Source organism: Protopterus annectens, chromosome 9.part0 (assembly GCF_019279795.1).
Source record: "Protopterus annectens isolate FY-2018-M chromosome 9.part0, PAN1.0, whole genome shotgun sequence".
Classification (NCBI taxonomy): domain Eukaryota; kingdom Metazoa; phylum Chordata; order Ceratodontiformes; family Protopteridae; genus Protopterus; species Protopterus annectens.
Window position 1 is genome coordinate 1,434,532,343 of NC_056743.1, and position 20,616 is coordinate 1,434,552,958.

General features: G+C 40.3%; 1 protein-coding gene and 1 long non-coding RNA gene across 3 annotated transcripts in view; one reads left to right on the plus strand and one right to left on the minus strand.

Annotated features, from left to right (window-relative positions):
* The first annotated feature begins 785 nt into the window (after positions 1–785).
* LOC122812111 lies at positions 786–3,733 on the plus strand. The gene is made up of 2 exons (XR_006366337.1): positions 786–2,128; positions 2,182–3,733. It is a non-coding gene; the product is annotated as an uncharacterized LOC122812111 (long non-coding RNA).
* A 1,268-nt stretch (positions 3,734–5,001) lies between these two features.
* The window catches only part of DBNL (drebrin like), a 902,612-nt gene continuing 886,997 nt past the window's right edge, over positions 5,002–20,616 (minus strand). For both annotated transcript variants that reach the window (XM_044084396.1, XM_044084395.1), the window contains one exon: positions 5,002–9,090. In XM_044084396.1, coding sequence (XP_043940331.1) covers positions 8,948–9,090 — 143 coding nt within the window. In that variant the 3' untranslated portion in view covers positions 5,002–8,947. The remainder of the gene's footprint in view (positions 9,091–20,616) is intronic.

The following is a 20,616-nucleotide window of genomic DNA, read 5'->3' on the forward strand; positions in this document are numbered from 1 at the left end:
GTAATAGGCGATTTCTTCCCACCTTGAGTTAAATCATACCTAGAGCTGAATATATATTAAGAGCAGAGGTGTAGGTGACTCATTACCCTGGAATAAGGATGTGCATGCCTCCCCCCACTAAAATAAATAACCTGGAATACAATCAAATGCTATCCTGAATCTGTTTCATCCAAAACTGCACTTGTAGATGTTGTATTCACAGAACCGCCCCAGATTATACTCCAGCTACAACAAAGGCTGTCAAATTCTAGTGTTTTGCAATCCTTACAAAAGTGTTCATTCACATGTACATTTTTAACACCACCATTCGAATCTGCTTTATTCTCAAACATAGATATATTTCCACAAAGACTTAAACATTTTAATAAGACACATTGGAAATTGTGGGAATAATACATACAGGGGAGGAATGAGGTTTAAAAGAAGGCAAGGCTTAAATCAGTTACGTAATGTCTGGCTGAAAATGACTGGGTAGATTATAAGTGATGAATAATGTTTCCAACTGGGAGTGCCAGTATGGTATGTTTTCATTTATAGAAATGTATGACTGCTTATGTCATAAGTGATGGTTTAATAAAGATGTTTCTTGTTAAAAAAGGCAGGAATTGAATAATGTATGTAATTGTTGCTTAGGTTATATGACATACTGCAATACATGTGAAGTATAACATTATTAAACGTGAACTAGTTAATAAGTTTGATTACTTTTATATAAATAAAAATTTGCCTAGGTCACAAGTGATAATTCAATGAAGGTGTTTTAATAAAAGAATCACCACAGTCTTTATAACAATGCCAACTTTATTAAAATTTAGGCAAAAGACCAATTAAAATTAATGATTGTATACAGAACACTGCAAAATTCAGATCAAACTATCTAGACTAATTCACAGATTTCCATTTTAACTATAGCAGCCCATCTGCCCAAATCCAAAGGACATGGTCACAACCCCCCTCCCCCACAGGGATGGTGATTGGGTTAAGGGTGTCACTGTGGGAAACTAATTTGAAAAACAAACCACACCTATAAATGCCAATCATACTTTGAGTGGGAAAAAAGTTAGACTATACTGACACAAAAGGGCTTGTACTCTGTACCTTGCATTTTGTAAAACAGTTTTATTTCTCATAACAAGGTAAAACAAGCAAAACCAAATGGGCCCTTTTCAGATGTGACCTAACTGTATAAGGAACAAGACAGTCATGTGAACCAACCCAACAGAAGAGACAACAGACTGGAGGAAATCAGTCCCAGGCATCCAACTCACTGCAAGACCTCAACCAACCATGCTAAATGGTCCCAACACGTACTGCTAAGTGTAGGAAAACACTTACTTTACTTCACAAGACCCAAAAGTTAAGAAGCATTACAACGTGCACTTACTGGCATTATTATATATGAAACACTATTCTGTACTATATAACATGTTCTTGAAGAATTGTTTGGCAAAAGATTTTGGCATAAAGTATAACAGAGATCTTACAACAGTAGGACATATGAATGTTTATGTACAGACATTTTGTTTTTACTGCATTAGCTTCAGTTAATGACAGCAGGCACATACACCATCTTTTCATGCTGGGATCTAATATTTTTGAATGCTATAACATTTTGTCATGACAAAACATTAAAATATTCACTAAAGAATAAACTTCAGAAGGGGAAAATTCTAAAAGATGCATACCTTACTTCTGTGTGAATTAACGAACGCATATAAGTAGCACTGCATACAAACTCTTGTGTCTAAATAAAAGTTACCAATATTTTCTTACCAACTGTTCCAAGGGAAATGACAACTATAACACATTAAAATATGCCCCTTTCTAACACAAGTAATAATGCTTTATACTTTTTGACGTGCAGCCTGAAACACCAATTTGTTTTCTGATAGTCTTGAAGAAAGGGTCACAGATTTCTTCAGCCCAGACCTTCAAAGGTAGCACAGACAGCAAGGTCTATTTTCTAAAGTTGCTTTTTCTTTCTATGGAAAGAATTTAAGACTGAAAAGTTTACAACATTTCTGTTTGGTTAATTCTGACTGAATTATCCGAACCTGCAATAACTTGCTGAATAAAAAAGACCTTGTCGGCAGAAAAGAAAAGCAGTACAGATGCACTACAGTGTGAGGTTTTAGCATTACTTTCTAACCACTTAATATGCCACACTCACTACAGTGTGAGGTTTTAGCATTACTTTCTAACCACTTAATATGCCACACTCACTACAGTGTGAGGTTTTAGCATTACTTTCTAACCACTTAATACGCCACACTCCACTGTTCTTAGTCCCTGCAGTACTTAAACTGTAACACAACCTGAAAAACGGATTACTAAGTTAGTCAATTCGGACAGCTCTCCGGCTACCAGTCAGAACGAGGCATCTTAATATTAAAAGGACTTCTATAAAACAGGCTGACACCACCACACAAAAGCTGTAATAGTCAGCAGAAGCAGTCACTGTAACAAGCAAATTGATCAAGGAATGGTGCTTGTGGAACACTTAATGACTTCTGTATATCAGCAATAGTGCTTCTTTGTTTGAGAGGAATTAAGGCTTGTCAGAGAACTAAAGGTCAAGTAGTTATGTTAACATTTCAACAAGACCCATATTAATAAATTATAATCCCAGAAAAAAAAAATAAGATGTAAAGATTTTCTTAAAAATCTACTAGATTCACAGTGCTAACAACTGCATCTCATACTTGGGCACACAGCTAAGTATTTGCTTCTTAAAATGTATGATGCAGTACACAGTATGCGTGCCAAGGTATCCTAAATGCAGTAGCATGTCGGTCTGGGCACATAAACGTCATCTGAAAAAACTTTCACAGCAAAATTTGAAAGCAACATGTCAAATGAAGAAAATTATCAGAACACACTACTCAAGGCACTAAGGGCAGCAAACTCACATCAGTCGCCTGAAGATGCCTTTAATGACCTACTTAAAGAATTTTTTTCAATAATTGCCCGGGCCATTATAAACACTACAATTTGCCAAGAAGCTTTGCTTGCCTACCAGTAGGCTGCTTAAAAATGCATGTCTTGCTACTGCATTATAACACACTGCATTTTAAGAGGCTGAAATTTAACAAAGAGAATTCCAACAATAAACAAAGCACTGACTTCTAATGGGTGACCGCAAGTCAATGAGGCCAGGTGGAGCACTCTGGAAACAGTACCCATTTTCCTCATACTCAGACAGATAGATGGGCTTAAGGAGAAACTAACAACTTAAGCTTGGTATGTTTTAACAATGCATGAGGCCTCCTCTTTACTTCATCTTATTAAAGACATCTGATCAATTAAGTACTAAAAATAAAATACAGGGCTTTTAACCTCTCCAAGCATTGGTGCCCAAAAGTGGATCACTCACAGAAAGGCTTCACACAGTTGTTCCTAATATTCATTACAGTATTACACATGATACAGTTACATCTTAGCAGCTTCCAATGCAGAACCACTTCTACGCCCACATAAAATTATTGTAACCCAAAGCTGCAAAAGTCCAAAACAGCAAATCTCTTCACAAAACTTGATACAACTTTTCCGATGATTGTCTTTTTTTTTTTTTGAAGTGCAGAAATTGGTCAGGAGAAGACAAATTACATATTATGAAATAAAGCATAATATAATAAAATACAATACAAAAACACACTTTCCAGACACTACTTCCCCATGTCAGCAAAGGCAGATTTTTTTTTTAAACTCAGGAGGAAGCTATAAGCAAAGAAAACAGATACAAAAATGCTGGCAGAGCAAACTGAATTAAAAAAACTAAACACTTCCCAGACATCTACATCTGAGTTTTATATATATATATATATATATATATATATATATATATATATATATATATATATATGGAACCCTTTTTACAGTATATGAAACACCAAAACTACAACAGGCACTAAGCCCAGTCTATGAAACACCAAAACTACAACAGGCACTAAGACTAGTCTACGAGTCTAAACTGCAATAAAATGATGCAGTACCATTTGCAGGTTATTAATGTCCATAGCTCTGAAAACAAGAGCACCGACAATGAGAAATACCTTTTACCACACCTTTTGTTATAAATTATGTTGCTACATTCTAATTATTTGGGTTTTACTATGCAAAAGTGGTACAATGAAGTGACAAAATCTTCTTCTTCTTCTTTCGGCTTTTTCCCGGTTAGGGGTCGCCACAGCGGATCATCTGTCTGCTCATGATTGGCAGTGGAGTTTTACGGTGTCAAGTTGCCAGCCCGGCACCCAACCTTCCACAGAAGGCACACACATGCACACTCTCACACCTAGGGTCAATTAAGAGTGTCCAATCCACCTACTGCATGTCTTTGGGATGTGGGAGGAAACCGGAGCACCCGGAGGAAACCCACGCAACCACAGGGAGGACATGCAGACTCCTCACAGAAGGCACCACAGCCGAGAATCGAACCGGAGAACCTCTTTCTGTGAGGTGGCAATGCTAACCGCTGCACCACCGTGGCCGTCCAATGAAGTGACAAAATGCAAGGCAGAAATGTGCAACTCCACTTCTGTCACTTCAAAAAATTATTTTTCAAGAGCAATGAGATTAACGTTGGTGGGTGCCAACAATGCGCATCTCTTGAATGACTTTAAAAACACTTCAGGAAAGAATTTAATGTTAAACCAAATGATCCTGTGTACTCCTTAACAAAAAACTGGTCATTAAGAAAGGGACACCATTTTTATGCCATTCTGTTTTTTCAGCCAAATAGTATAAGAAAGTAATATGGAAGTCTGCAAAGCCACAATGACCACAGCGTATCCAAAAACACAGGTAAAGATTAAAAGCAAAAGGTCATACATAATTATTTTACACAAATATTTTAACACTAGTTTAAAGACAACTTGGAATAAATATATGACATACAGATGCACTTGTAATAAGCTACACCTCAAGCAGAAAATATTTCAAAGATTACAACTGTTCTAGCGAGTTTTGTCTACAGAATAGAGGACTTGACTGAGATGTTAAACAAACCAAAGCAAACAGACTTTAGGTATTGTAATAAAACATTATGATGCAAGACAAAACTGCCAATGTTTCTGTTACTGTCATGAAAAATTCAGGTCTAAAACTGCAGTTGCAAGGCAGATTATGATCTACTTATTTTAATCGCACCATTTATGTACTTTGCAAATGAAAGTAATGCCTACTCTCACATTCGTCTGTGCAGTACACCCAAAATCAGATAATCAGATTCCCTATAGCATTAACATTTTCATGTAGCTCATACCACCAGAGTGCCAGGCCTCTGCCTTCCACAGCCGATCAATTTACTTACACCCCCCCCCCCCCTTTAACAGACAGAATGCTGCACACTAAAATTAGAAATGAAGGCTGCAGAAAATCTGACTTACCTGACTAAACTGTTTAGCATACGTCTGTGTGTGTGTGTATACATATTTACCCACGTGTGCATGCGTTCAGCTTATCAAAGCACAGAATACTATACTTTGCATGTATTTCTGCCTCTGTCAAAAACATTCTGCGGTTGGACAACACGACTTGCACATGACTTGCACCCCTACAACTCCTTCCCATTACATTTTAATTCTGAAGATGCAGACTGCTAGAGGGGTGAATAATACAGGGGTGAATACATATAATCCTCCCTCCCTGATGTACTGCAACCTCAGACTTGGATAAAATGTAATGCTGCAGATTGCTCCCTAGTTAAAACAGATACTGATTCAATATTGGTGATTTACTGTTGCAAACATCTGGTACTACCTGCATTCTGCTTACACAGAGTACCCTGTACTTTAACAAGTCAAAGTATGCATACATCAGCTTGTATATCACTTTAGAATGGCATTTCCAGTCTTCTCTAGCAACTATTTAAAATATTCATTTTGTTACATTTTACTATGAAAGCAGATGGAATGTAGTCATATTTGTTTCTGTAAGTAATCAGTTTTAACAGTACTTTTTTCAGGCGCCATGTTTGGAGATATAAAACAGGGGCTCTACCCCACTTTTACCATAAGACAGCTCAGCAAATCTTGCTGTAGAAAAGCTCAATCAACTCTTGAAACTGATACAAATACCAACAAAAAGAATGCCACATTTCATCACTTAAAATGCTCAGATCCTTGCAAGGAATGTCAAAGTAAAGCATGTTTTTTTACAGGGAAGAACCCTGAACCCTCCAAAAGCCCTGTTACTTATACTTAACTAAATCTGAAGTTGCACAGCCATGAAGAAAGAGAAAACCATGAATACTGCATAAAAACTGCAGCTCCCGTATCTCCATGGTTATGTAACCTTCTGACATGATGTCTCATTTGACTGCAAAACTAATGGAAAAAATACCAACTTGATGTTGCAGAAACAATGTACTAGGATGAAAGGGTACTCAAAAACTTTGGGTGTTGTAAACAGAATATGTACTAATAAAATATTTAAACTAATCAGTAACAATTTTCTAGCTTTAAGTGTCTGTTATATCACATAACTATTCTGACAAAGTTGTGTTAACATTTCTCAACAGCAAATGGCATACTGACCTTCTAATATAACAAATTCTAGTGCATGTCATGAAATTTAAACATGACAAAAACACGAGTCAGCTACTTGCCCAGCAAATACAGATGCAAATCCCAATGCAAAAAGACTTGGTTTCATCTGTATGAAAGAGGCAAGGAAGCCTACTTTAGTCATATGAGTGGGTGGGTGTACGTTGAACCCCATCCCCTCAAGTTTACAGTTTTTCTGGAGTCCAAAGAAACTGGCTCAGACTCGTGTTTAACTTGTAACCTTACCAGTAACAAGTCAGAAATCAAGACTTATTATCAAAGAAAGGAGGCGTAATTTTAGCCACTTTACATGAGAGAAAGGTCAAAATTTTCCAACCTACTGAAACACATTATGTATTGTGCCTGAGAAAAAAAAAAGAATGTCAATATGCAAGCTACTTTCCTAATAAAAGCAGACAAGAAAAAACATCAAAGTACAGAGAACGATCCTTATTTAACTTCTCTTTCTACTTGCACTTGGCTGAAACCTGTAAAGTTTTGCCCTGATCCTGCATAAAAAAGTGCTAGAAAGTTCTTCAGAGGGGTTGTGTTTTTCGGCTTATCCCGGTTAGGGGTCGCCACAGCGGAAGTCCGGTCCGCTAATGTTTTGGTAGTGGATTTTTACGTGCCGAGTTACCAGCCCTGGCACGCCCATTCATGCATGCCTCCACACAGAAGACGCTCTAGCTGAGAATCGAACGGGCCAACGTCTTGCTGTGAGGCGATGCTATAAAAAGTTAAGATCGCAGATGTCATTCAGTAATATGTACCAGCCAATATACATGACAAACTAAACCTACAATGATTTCAAGTCTGTTCAACTTCTTAAAGATGAACTATTTGTAAATGCGAGTGACTGAGAATGGAAGGACTAGATCATAGTTTTACAACAAACTACAAACATATATTCCTCAAATCAACAATTAGGCAGAGCCTTAATGCAGCTACAACACCCTGTTCAAGGATATACAATAACCAAGCAGTTCTACCTCTCTGTACTAATTGGTACTTCTTTCAAATGTCACCTGTCTCTAGATCTATATCAATCATGATTTTTCACTGTTTTAAACATAACACCTCCTTTCACATCTCCAAACAAAAGAGTAATTATGGAATGTAAGAAATAAAACTATCCATAAGGCTCAATAAAGAAAATGTAATAAGGGTGGGGAATTGCAATTTGCTGACAGGGGTAAGAATGTGTCTTCTCTTAATGACACGGTACAATAAGTGTTCTCAATATTCTTAAGAATCTTGATAAAGGAGGGCAATTAATGAAATACGACACCAGCCCAACAGCTGAAATTTCACAGCCATCACTCCAAGTACAGTATACGTATAATCACTGAGAAATTAAAAAAATGAATTAAATAAAAAAGGAAAATCACTGGATACTCAGTACTGAGGTGTGGCTCGCCCTGACATCAGGAGGAAGCAGTCTCTTGTCTCAAAGACAGCTCATGTCTCTGCAGATACTCTTACACAATTCGGCACTGTCCCTTCTACTTAGTATCCCCTTACAGTTCCGGACCTCCACTCCATGTCCCTCTTCCAAAATTCTAAACAGAACCACAAATATTCACATTTTTAAGAGCACAAAAGCAGAGAAAGAAAAAAAGTGCATTATTCCCCAGCCTTATGTAGAGAACAGCTACAGAGAAACTATGTCAGTTAAGATATTCCCTGTACTTTGAAAAAGACATCAGCATTTCACCTTTTGATAACAGATGCCTGCAAGTTTTATTTTAAAAGAAAGTTTTCTCAGCACCTGAATGTAATTGGGAAATGTACATATTACTTGACTGAATAATTTCTCTTACCTCAATGTAATTTTAAAAATAATGCCTTTAAGTTTAGAAAGTGGTGTGGGAGGCTTTTGTACTGTTCTTTTTCTCCAGTTAGGGGGAAGACATTTCAAATGCCTTCTGATTCTGCAGTCATACATTAATGATGCAAATCATGGTAGGAAACAGGTTATGATGCACAAACTCTGACACTCCAAGCTCCAGCAATTCAGCATCTGAATAAATAAAACTGGCGTACCTTTGCTACTATCATGAAGCTTGGTTACCATATGACAGAAGGCAACAATTCATGGGCAAAGAGAAGAAACTGGGGGGCAGACCTACCGGGAAGGAAGAAGTTAGTATTATTCAATAATGTTTCTTCCCTTGTTGGTCTAAAGCAGACTGCATATATTTTACCTAACAGGATTGCATCTCACAGAATGAAAAAAGGCAGCAGGTTCCACCCCCACCCCCCAACATTCAGAAATTCACAGATAAATTCTTATTTTTCTCAGCAAATCCACATACAACTGGGTGTAAAATATTTCAATCATCTTGTGAAGGTTTTGGTCTCTTTTGGTGGTGTTTTTTTTCCTCTGGCATTCAGAAGTCCTTTTATTCGTTAACAAGTTCCACATAGTTTGCAGGGAACATCCCAAATCCGCCATCTGGAGCGTAACCTCGCCACCAGCCTTCATCGATCTTCTCTATGTTCGTAATGATGTCATCAGGGTCAAAGGTGATCTCTGTGTCATCAGCTACAAAGAAGTGAATAAAAGGTAAACACAATATTAAATATTAAGAAATGTAAGATTATCCAGATCATTGAGGACATTTACAAGAGTTTTTATTTTATTTTACTTCATTTATATTTAGTGGTTTACTGGGGTAGTGCACTGATCTCAATGGGCCACTTGCAAGCACAGCCCGGGTGAATAGGACCACGCAAGAAATTAACAAAACATTTACGGATACAAGGATATGCTGTAAAACATACACCCATTTGCAGATGCAAAACATACATTTAGTTCAAGCAGCAGTTTAGAAAGTCAAAACATAGATGGAAAAAATGGAATTATGCATAGCAGAGCTTTCTGGATACGATGCAACCATAATAACTGAGATAGCTTATCATACTCAGATAGCATATCATTACATAAAGAGGTATGAAGGCATTAGAACAGGCAAGTGAGAATAGTTGCAGGAAAGGAAACCATGGGGAGCAGACAAAGAAATGGAGAGACAGGCAAGCAGAGGGAAGAGTAGCAGAAAGAAGTGTGACAGATGCAAAGAGAAGAGGAAGGTAGGATAAAGAAGAAGCAGTAAGTGAAAGGATGACAAGATTAGAAAAGAAAGGATAAAATAAAGGATAAAGGTGTATGACAGAGCTGCAGGGTTCATGTAATGTGTGTGAGTGCTGCTGCACTGAGTGAAAAGGCACTCCTTCAGCTGTTGCTTGAAGTCAAAGTATATTTGGACGTCTCTGACGGAGAGGAATGAAGTCTCACAGTTTAGATGATGGGATGCAGAATGCATGATCAGTGCAATGACGTTTAGTTTTTGGAGCTGTTAGGGTGGGTTGAGATTGAGAGATGCTCTTATGTAGGGGTGGTAGTGAAAAGGATATGAGTGACAGGGGAAGATGTCTCAGAACAAAGGGCTTTGTGAATTAACGATTCTAGTAGACGCCATTTAGCTTTGGTGAGTTAGGCAGTGGTATTCCTCAATACAAAAGCTAGTAATGAACTGGAAGGTTTTGTTGGAGAAGGTTTGCAAGGTGGTGGGATTTTTCTTTGACGCTACAGCTATTATGAGTAGTCTATATTTGAGTTGCGATACAAGTACTCCTTTGCCCATGGGAGCATTGGCAGACTTGGACAGAAGAGGCAATAACATACTACTGTTCTGGGCAAATGAGCGAATATGTATGTGTATGTGTGTGCGTGTGTGTGTGTTCTGGGTGTGTTGAAAGTTGAGACTGGTATTTGAAGGATGTGGTAGCTTTTATGGTGGTACTGTGAATGTCTTTAATATTAAGGAAGCTGGATGCTGTGGCTATTTTTGGTTCATTCCAAATGGCATTGCTTTTGTTTTGAGTAAGTTTCTGGCCTATAAGCCACTGGTTCAGGGTTAGAAGGTAATCCTGGAGCTGGAGTAGTTTGTATACTACAGTGGGATCTGTCTGACCTGCAGATGACCACGATAAATGTATAAATTAGGGGTATCTCAGTGTGATCATTTGGGGGTTTGTTGACACATATGGAAGATAGAGGGGCTAAAGTGGAGTCCCAGAAGACTCTTTTCATAATAGACGATGTTTCAGAGGATGTGGTACCTACTTTCATCTTGAAGGATCTACTGGTAAGGAAATCAACAAACCAAGGTTTTGCACCGTCACTAATGCCCATTTCAGTTCATTTGTCAAACAGTAAGTTATGATCAATTAGGCACAAAGTCTTTTGTGAAGTCAATAAAGACAGCTCCTGTCAGGTTGCCTTTTGTCCATATTGGATATGGTGTCATCTATGAGAGAGTACAGAGCTGTTATGGTGCTGCATTCAGACCAGAATCCATGTTGCTTCCTGGATAGAAGATAAATCTGATTCAAATAAGCAGTAATTTTGGTTGTAGATATTTTTTCTAGTATTTTACCTAAAGTGGGAAGTAAATGAGGTAGGACAGTATTGCAAAGCAGTAGCTGGCTTAGGTAGTTTTAAAATAGGAGTGACTATTGTTTTCCATATCCGGGGCATAACCTTATTAGTTAAGCAGAGTTTGTGCATGTGAGCAAGAGGGTGAGAAAAGAAGTTCTTACAAAGGTTAATGAAATGAGTGTGTACGTTATCTGTGATCTGGGGTTGGAATGGGTAGTTTTAAAACAGGAGTGACTACTGTTTTCCATAGCTGAGGCATAACCTTATTACTTAAGCAGAGGTTGCACATGTCAGTAAGAGGGTGAGAACTGAAGTTCTTACAAAGGTTAAGGAAGTGAGGGTATATGTTAAATGTGACTGGGGGAGTATTGTATTTGGTCCATCTGTGTTTCTGTCACTTTGGTTCTAATCTTTTTCAAGTGGAACAATGGAATGTAAAGAAGGAGGGGATGGTAGGTTTGTGTTGTTGTTGAAGATGATGTGTGACAGGATGCTGAACTCACTGAGGAAGTCAGTGCATGAGAGTTTGTTTGTAGTAGTGTTAGAGGGGTTCTGGGGAGGTTTTTGACCAGCCAATAGGTTGATTTCTATTCAGAATCTTTTGGGTTTGGCTAAAAGTGAGACTTATTTTGGTAGCGATTTTTTTTTGTCTGAAGATGGACTGCTTGGCTAGGGTGCACAGTGAAGTATATTAAGCACAGGAATTGGTGGAAAGGTTGTATTTCCAATTGTGCAATGCTTCATCACGTAACGTGAAAAGGTGTTCAAGTCAAATACCCAGTCATGTCTAGAGGTCGAACTAGCCTTTGTACCAAGGGGGGAAAAAAACTGATGTGCAACAATGCGACATCGGTAAGGTTGTTAGATGCTTCACTGGTGTCTCTTATGGCAAGTAAGTTGTTGTCGTTGTCTTTGGGCTTTTCCCGGTTAGGGGTCACCACAGCAGAACTCCGATCTGCTGATTGGCAGTAGATTTTCACGAACGCTGAGGTGCCAGCTCGACATTCAACCTTCAACGAAGTCACACCCATTTACGCATGTCTTTCGAACGCCCACCCAACCGCGGGGAGGACATGCAGACTTCCCACACAGAAGGCACTCCCTGCACTCTAGCCGAGAATCGAACAGGAGAACCTCTTGCTGTGAAACAACAATGCTATCGCTGCACAATCGCTAATGTTCTTTTATGGCAAGTGAGACCAATAAAGGGTGGCAAGTTTTTTTTTTTTTTTTTAAAGATTAGTGATATTCTGAATGTTTTTAGGTCTGAAGGTAATAAGTTTAGGTCTATACTTTAATGTTAGATTATGTACTGAGAAATTTGTGGGACATTGATCACTGAAGGAGGGTGCATGTATGGTGAGGTTATGACAAGAACTAGTAGGGGGATGCAACTTGGATTGAGGGTTGACCCTACTGGCTTCATAGCTGATATGGATAAAACTTAAAAAAGGCAAACATATCACTGGCTATTGTTCCTAAGAAATTAAGGTTGAAGTCTCAAAGAATGATTAGATTACAGTTTTTGGAAGCTCTGGCTTGTGTGTGTTGGATGAGTGCACTGAATTTTGGTAGTGAGGTTGTTGGAGGTGGGTATGCACTGGCTATAATAAGGGGTTTTCGGTTGTTGGAAATGTTAAAATGATCCAGTTAGGATAAGATTCAGAGTTGCTGTTAGCTTGTGCAATGATGGTGCAGTTAAGCTGATCTTTGAAGAGAATTAATGTGCCTTCCCTGGGTTTTTTGCCTGGTCTGAAATCTTGCAGCTAAGAAGACTTTGCTATCAGGTGGTGATGACTAGGGGTGCCATGTTTCTGTAACAGCTATGATCAAGATTATGTTGCATGGTAAAGAAACTGATTTGGTTGATTTTGTTCTTGATGCTGCAAGCAAAGAGGGAGCAGATAATACTGGGTATAATTGAGGTTTTCTACCAAAAATGACAGATGAGGTATTGGGACCCTGATATGCTTGGTGTATGTGAGCTGGGTGCTGGCATGGGTGTGATGTGATGTGAATGTTTAATGGGGTGGTGTATGGGTAGGTAGTATGCATGCAGATATGGGGTGTGGGTAAGCAAGTATGTGTGTAGGTATGGGGTGTGGGTAAGCAAGTATATGTGTAGGTATGGGCTGTGGGTGGCTAGTATATGTGTGTAGGTATGGGGGTATGCATAGGCAGTATGTGTGTAGGTACAGGTTGTGGGTAGGCAGTATGTGTGTAGGCACTAATGTAGTCTGATGTATGGAGGCAATGGCTGCCAGATAACTGCTGTAGGATTTTGTGTGAGGGTTGAAGGAAGAGTAATTGATATAAACAGGAAAATATAAATGTCTAGTTATATGTATTCCTAGTGTAAAGTAACTGCAGTAGAAGCTTTGAGATCTACAGGACGGGTAGAATGAGGGAGGAAAGCAGTATTCCATTAAGGGCTGTTTACTGGGTGGATAAACATGGGTGAGAATAGTACAGCTGTGTAAAATTTTACCATTATATAAGGGATCTCCTGCCAAGGATATCCCGATGTCCAGCCAGTATAACAAAGCCCTAAGTATCTGCAGGCACCATACATCACAGGAATGCTCCACCATGCAAGGCGATGAAAATAATGATGATGTACGGATGCACACACTTCAGAACTGAAAAGGCCCAGGAGGAACAGAATGTCCCTACAGACTAGGAGGAACATGCGGATCTAGGAGGAGGGAGGGGGAGGGACAGAGAGGAACCGCTCAGCCAGGAGAGCATGGAGAACAGTCTAAAAAGAGAACAGCGTGGGCGGGAGGGAGTGAATACTGCAACAGTGAGAAGAACATCTACTGTTATGGTACGATTTTACATAACTGCACTACGTACTTCCGCATCACTGATGCAGTATTGCTAACAAAAGAGAGTACAAAAGCTCAAGAGGAAGCCTGGAGGAAGAAGGAACTGAGGAACCCTCAGGAAACCCATGTAGGACAGCCCTGGCAAAACCCGCTGTAGCCCTGGAAATAACATCTAGCTTATAATGCTTACTGAAGGCATCCACAAAAGACCAAGTAGCAGCTTCAAGGATGGAATTAGAATCCAGCCCCTTAAAAAAAAAAAAAATAAAGCACCAGAGGAAGCAACAGCTCTGGCCAAAGAAGATAGCTGCCATGAAAGGAACAACTAAAAGAAATGGCTTTAGATATCCAAGAGATCATCTGCTTAGTAACAGTTAAATCAAAAGACCTGGGATAAAAAGAAACAAAAAGTTGTTCGGATTTGTGAATAACTTTAGTTTTATCCAAACAATATCTGAACCGACTATGCAAGTCTAAGGTTTGAAGAACCTTCTCATAAGGTTTGAAGAACCTTCTCACTGGCAGACTGTGAAGAAGGAAAAAAAAGGAAGGCCAATGACAAGACTGATTAAGGGACAATTGATTATACTAACCTTTTATGCCTGAGGTGGACAAAGAGCCTGGAGCAGATCACACAGGTAAGAGAAGACCAGAAGAACCTCTGCAGACAAATGATCCTAATGGTAACAGAGGCACCATACAGAAAATCTCTTCCATTTGGACAAATATGACTCCATGGTAGGGGGTTCCCTGGCCTCCTCCAGGACCTGAAGCATGTCCTCAGAAAGAGAGGGTTCTAATCCCTTTTAGACACCATCACCCATAGCGTCAGCTGAAGAGTGGACAAGTGAGGATGGATAAGGGACCCCTTGTCTTGTGTGAGAAGGTCCACTCAGTGAGGTAACTTGTGTTGATTATCCCTGGCCAAGTGAGAAAGAAAGGGAAGCCAGTGCTGTCTGGGCAAAAAGAGTCTCATCACTAAGATTTTGGGAGAGCCCAGACTGAACTTGTGCAAGACTCTCAGAAGCAGAGGAAGGGGAGGGGAGGCGTACAAAAACATATCCTTCCAAGGAAAACAGAGGGTGTCCATTTTCCAATCCAGAGGCCTTGGGACTCTAACAGAAAAGAAGTTGCTGTTCACAGGAGAGGCAAAGAGATCTACCTCAATAATACCCCACTGATGGATAATGTCAAGGAACAATCTCTGTGAAGCATCCATCCATGAGCTTGTCTGCTGGACTGGCTCAGACAGTCTGCCACTAGACTGTGCTCTAAGAGAATGTAGACATCCTGAAGAGAGACTTGTTACTTGACAGCTAGGTCTCACAGCTGAAGAGCCAGCCTGCAAGAACATAGGACGTTGTACTTCCTTGGTTGCATTGTATGGAAACTTTGAGGGGCCCAGGATAATGAGAATGAAAAGCCTGAACAGCTAGAAGCAGAGCCTCATTTCCTTGATGTGGTCTGATCTTTGATGAAGAGGCTAGAGACCCTGAACCTTGAGAGATTCGAAGGAAGCTTCCCAACCCCTGTCCAAGACATCTGTAAACAGCTCCTGAGTTGGAGTATGGAAAGGAAGACCCAGGTTGACAGAAAATTGATGAATTCACCACTGAAGCTCAAACTTGAGATAGGGAAGGAAGGGAACTAAAGTCCAAGAGGTGACAATGTTGAAGCCACAGTTACTTGAGATACCTCTACAGTTTTGTCATACGGAGTCTGGCCAGAGGCAGCATGGGAATGGTGGAAGCCATAAACCTGAGGACCTTGAGAAAGTCCCTGGCTGTGACTGAATCTAGAGAAGAACAGACTGGAAAAAGGCAATGAGAGAGTGTGATCCTGAGGAGGGGTCAAGACTGTTTTTTGAAAGTTTATGGTGAATCCCAAACTGTGCAGCAGCGAAACAGTAAAATGGAGATCCTGAAGCAGAGCCTCAGGGAAGGAGGCCCAGATGGGCAGATCATCCACACAAGAAAAGATCTGAACCCCTCTCAACCTGCAAAAAACAATGACAGGAGTGAGGCATTTGGTGAATAGCCTCAGGGCACCAGAAAGGCCAAAGGGCAAACTAGAGAACTGAAAATGGAAGAAACAAACAGAGAAATGCAAACATTTTCTGAAAAGGGAATGGATGGGGATATGAAGGTAGGCATTCTTGAGATCCAGAGAGACCAGAAAGGCCTAAGGAAGAACAAAAGTCTGAAGAAACAACATCCAAAAGGAGGGGACTTTGAGAAAGGTTTGAGCTAAGATCCAGAATTGATATCCATGTGTCCCTTCCTGTGAACCAGAAACATTCTAGAATAAAACACCCCTCCCTTCCAGGGCAGGGGATACAGCCTAAATGGTTCCCTGGTCAAAACAGAATGAAGAACCTCTGGAAAGAGCGGAAGCTGTTCTTGAAGAGGTTGAAGGATGCCCAGAAAGGGAGGAAGATATTTCCAAACCATGACATACACCTGGGGGATAATGGACAGAACCAAAGAGTCTGTTGTGATCCTTAACCAATTGGGAAGTGACAGAAAAAGATGAAAGGACAAGGGAACTTGGCTGAGGGAAAAGGGAAGCAAATTGTCAAATGGAAACTGGCTTGCCCTGAAAAAGACATTTCTGAGAATTAATGGCAAAGGACATGTCCCCACTACTAAAGATGTCTCAGAACAAAGTACAAACAAGGCAAAGAGATACTGAGTACACCACCACAATTAAAATGCTCCAGTTTAATAAACAAATTAAAAAACTCACTAAAACTGTCACAAAAATTTAAAAGCAGAGGACGCATCAAATAAGCGCTTTCGGCAGGATTGGCTTCTTCAGATCATAACTTCCTGTGCTTCACTCCACCTCTTTAAACAAAGATTTACCAATCAGGTTAATCCCTTCATTATTAGTTCCTCCTACCACAGACTGTCAATCACTTGCCTGGAAGTAAGCAAGCATCCATTTTTAGCCAACAGAAAGATGTTTTTGCTTCAGAAAAGGTTGGTGGTTGGTTCTTAAGTTGTTTATCCACTCAATTTCACGAATCTCTGTGTTGTTGTGAACATCTCCAGCTCTATGTCCTATCGGCACACATTCTATAGCTTTAAAGCTAAAGCAATGGGTTGGGGTTTGAGTTAATGTGAAATGCCAGTGCATTTTTCATATCCTTCTGTCGAACATCTCGTAAAGGATGTAAAACCCTGTCTTTCGAGCGCTGATCAGTTCTGCCTATGTAGAAACAAGGGCAAAGGTGACAGCATGCTAGATATACAAGATGTTCACTGTTGCAAGTAGCTTTGACATTAAATACATAGCTCTTGCCTACAACTGGATGGATAAAAGTGTTACTATTATCTAAGAATTGACAGGCTTTACATCTTCCGCATTTGTAAGTACCTTGTCTCAAAATGTTGACGTTTTGCTGAGGAAAACCATCTTTATTACAAAGTCGTCTCTTGATATTTTTCATGTTTCTGAACGTAAACCTCGGTCAATCTCCTATGATGCTTTTTATTTTATCATCTTCAGTCAAGATAGGCCAGAACCTTTTAATAACACCACATTTAGCAGGAGATACAAGCCTAGAATGCTTTTTACCCTTGGGCGGAAGAGCAAGGACCATCTGCGAACAAAAGCAGATTTGGAAGGGCAATTCCTTTGAAACTTAGAAAGAGGAGAAACAAAAATGTTTCAACTCCTTCAAGACTGCCCTTATCCAGGAGAGATTTAAAAAGTTCAGCAGTAGTACCAAAAAGATTTTTATTATCCAAAGGAGCATCCAATAATTTGGCCTTAATGTCACCAGGTAAAGCCTGAAGACAAAGCCAACAGTAATACCGCATAACAGAACCAAATGCAGCAGCCCTGGAAAAAAATATCAGCTGCATTCCAACTGCACTTAATAAAGTAGCAGGAAACTTGAAAGGTAGAACACAAGGAAAGAGCAGAAGCCCTCCCCCTCAAAATCAGAAAATACCTGTCATTATCAGTCTGGTAACTAATAGCCCTAAAGGATAGGGTAACAGAAGTACAAGACCATTTTGCCCAGCCTCTCCAAGGCCCTACTATCCTTATCTGAAGGAAACCGTTTGGTAGAGGGCAACAGCTTGGAGGGTTTACCAGAGGAGACAGACACCACAAAAGGTTCAGCAGAAGGGCATTTATACAGAAATTTACAATCCTCAGCACTTTGTAAAATTTGTCAGGTTTCTTAGGAGTTGGAAGCTCAGAATCAAGGGCAACAGAAGCTGCTGAAAAGGTATCCAAGAAGGCAGCCAGAAATAGAGGAACAGCAGATGGCTTAGGAAACTCCAAGAGGAGGAGCTTATAATACCTCTTTTGGACATCAGAAACCCGAGAACAATCCCATTTAAAGAATTCCATCATATGGGAAATAGTGCCCCCAAAGGAGAGTTCCTAGAAAGGGGAATCTGGACTAACAATCCTCTTCCTCTGAACCATAGTCCAAGTGGGAAGGGATCAGAGAAGTGTAGGCTAATGACACTTCCACTTGAATACTGATCTTCAGAGAAATCCTGCTCCCTATGTCTCTTAAGAGGAGTGGAAGATCAGGGAGGGGGAGGCACACAGGGGTTCTATGTTCAGTCGTTGAATTAAAATTTCAGCGAACAGCTTACAATCAAACTTTAAATATCGAACATTTAAATTACCAAACACGCTTATCTTCAAAAATAAAATCATCGAATGGCCACATTTGGCCAACATCACGAACATCCGATGATGCTGTACACCTGGTCAACCAAGGTGGGGGGCTATGCCCCCCACACACCCCCCAACTATATATACCAACTCTGAGATCACACTCCAGTGGAGAATAGAGCAAATTTATAAAACTGTTTTTTTTTTTTTTTTAGCTTACCTTATGGATTGCAGTACTTCCTGCTTGTTGGCCAACTATTACACTTGAATTTATTTTCGAAGATAAGCATGTGTAGTAATTTAAATGTTCAATGTTTAAAATTTAATAAGCCATTCATTGAAATTTTAATTCGATAACTGAACATAGACCCGGTCCAGAGACCTCTGGAGGAGGCTTTAAAGCCATTAAAACATTAAATAACCCCTGATTAAAATCATGCCATTTTCATTGGGGATCCTTAACTGCAGGGGAAACGTACTTGGTTTTCTGTTTATTTTTCTGTGGGAAGTCTGCATGTAAAACCCTGGGATGGTCGGATCCTTGTCGACACTCAAGCATAGTAGGGATCTCCTCTCCCACTAGACACAATCATCCAATGTTCCCCTTCAACATCCAGAGCAGACATTTGGAAAGCCTCAATGGACATGCAAGAAGCTGAATCCATGCTGACCTCCAATGAGATTGTGGCAAAGGAATCTGAGAAAATGACTAGATGGTCCTCTCCAGGCTTTCACTAGTCTTGAAATACACATTCGGAGGAGGCTGGGCAGCAGTTGTATCAGACCTGAGGCTGACCCTTGGTGATGGGAAAACTCCACCATGTGCCAACTTAAGATGTTGGTTTCAAGGAAAACAGACAAGGAGGAGAGGTGACTATGTAGGGTCTTTGGAACAAGCGCCTGGCAGACAGAACACTGCATATGGTCGTGGGAAGCACCCAAACAGAGGAGATAGTGGTCGTGATGATCTTTATGGGGAATCTGACTCGCACATCGGCATTTCCCTTTCTGGATGACATGAAACAAGAAGTTATGCACTCACCATAACGTTCGATGTATGTAATCCATCTCGCCTCCGATTCTTACGGGTTCGGAGCCGAATATCTGCTCCGACTCGGCCAATTTTTTTACTAGCTCGAAGTCTCTCATGGGCTGGGCCAAGCAGATATCCCATGCTGCACTGCTCCATAACCCCAGATCTAGTTTGCTGCGAAACCACAAACACACCCCATGCACAACAACAAACACTACAATGTAGAACTACCAAGGAGGAAAGAGAAAACAAACTACTATTGAAGGGTACTCCAGTACCAAACCTTACCTCCAGATCCTCCAGGAAGGGGGCAGGTGGGAGGGTACGTAAGAATGTGAGGCGAGATGGACTACATACATCAAACGTTAAGGTGAGTACATAACTTCTTGATGTTATGTAGTCCAGTCTCGCCTACATTCTTACTCACGGGACAGCGTCCCCAGCACCTCTATCCTGGGAGGCTCAAAGGAAGATACTCCTGAGGACTGTGGAACCAAAGGAAGCCCGACCCCTAGAGGCCACGTCCAGTTTGTAATGAGTAACAAAGGTATGGGGGGGAGCCCATGTGGCCGCAGCACAAATATCGTCCAAAGACAGTCTGGCATGGTATGCTATAGACGCAGAAACAGCCCTAGTAGAGTGAGCCTTGACTGGAAACGATAGAGTTTTTCCTGCTGAAGAATAAATAAAGGAAATACAATTAGCAATCCATCTGGAAATGGTAACCTTGGAAATAGAGGATCCCGCTCTATTGTCTGAAAGGGCAACAAACAATTGGTCCGACTTTCGTAGATGTTTGGTCCTGTGTAGGTAGAATCATAATTGTCTGTGCACATCCAGTTGATTAAATCTAAACTCTGCCTTGTTTGACAATTGAGGGAAGAACACTGGGAGCTCAATAGACTGGTTGAGATTAAAAGTAGATGTGATTTTAGGGAGAAAGGACGGGTTAGGTCGAAGAGAGAGACTTTGTCCTTATGAAAAATTAAATACGGGGGTTTAATGGAGAGGGCTTGAATCTCCGACACTCGTCTGGCTGATGTAATGGCTATCAGGAAAGCAGTTTTCCAAGACAAAAACTTTAAATTGCAGGTAGCAGCCGGTTCGAAAGGAGGGGAGGTAAGGGCT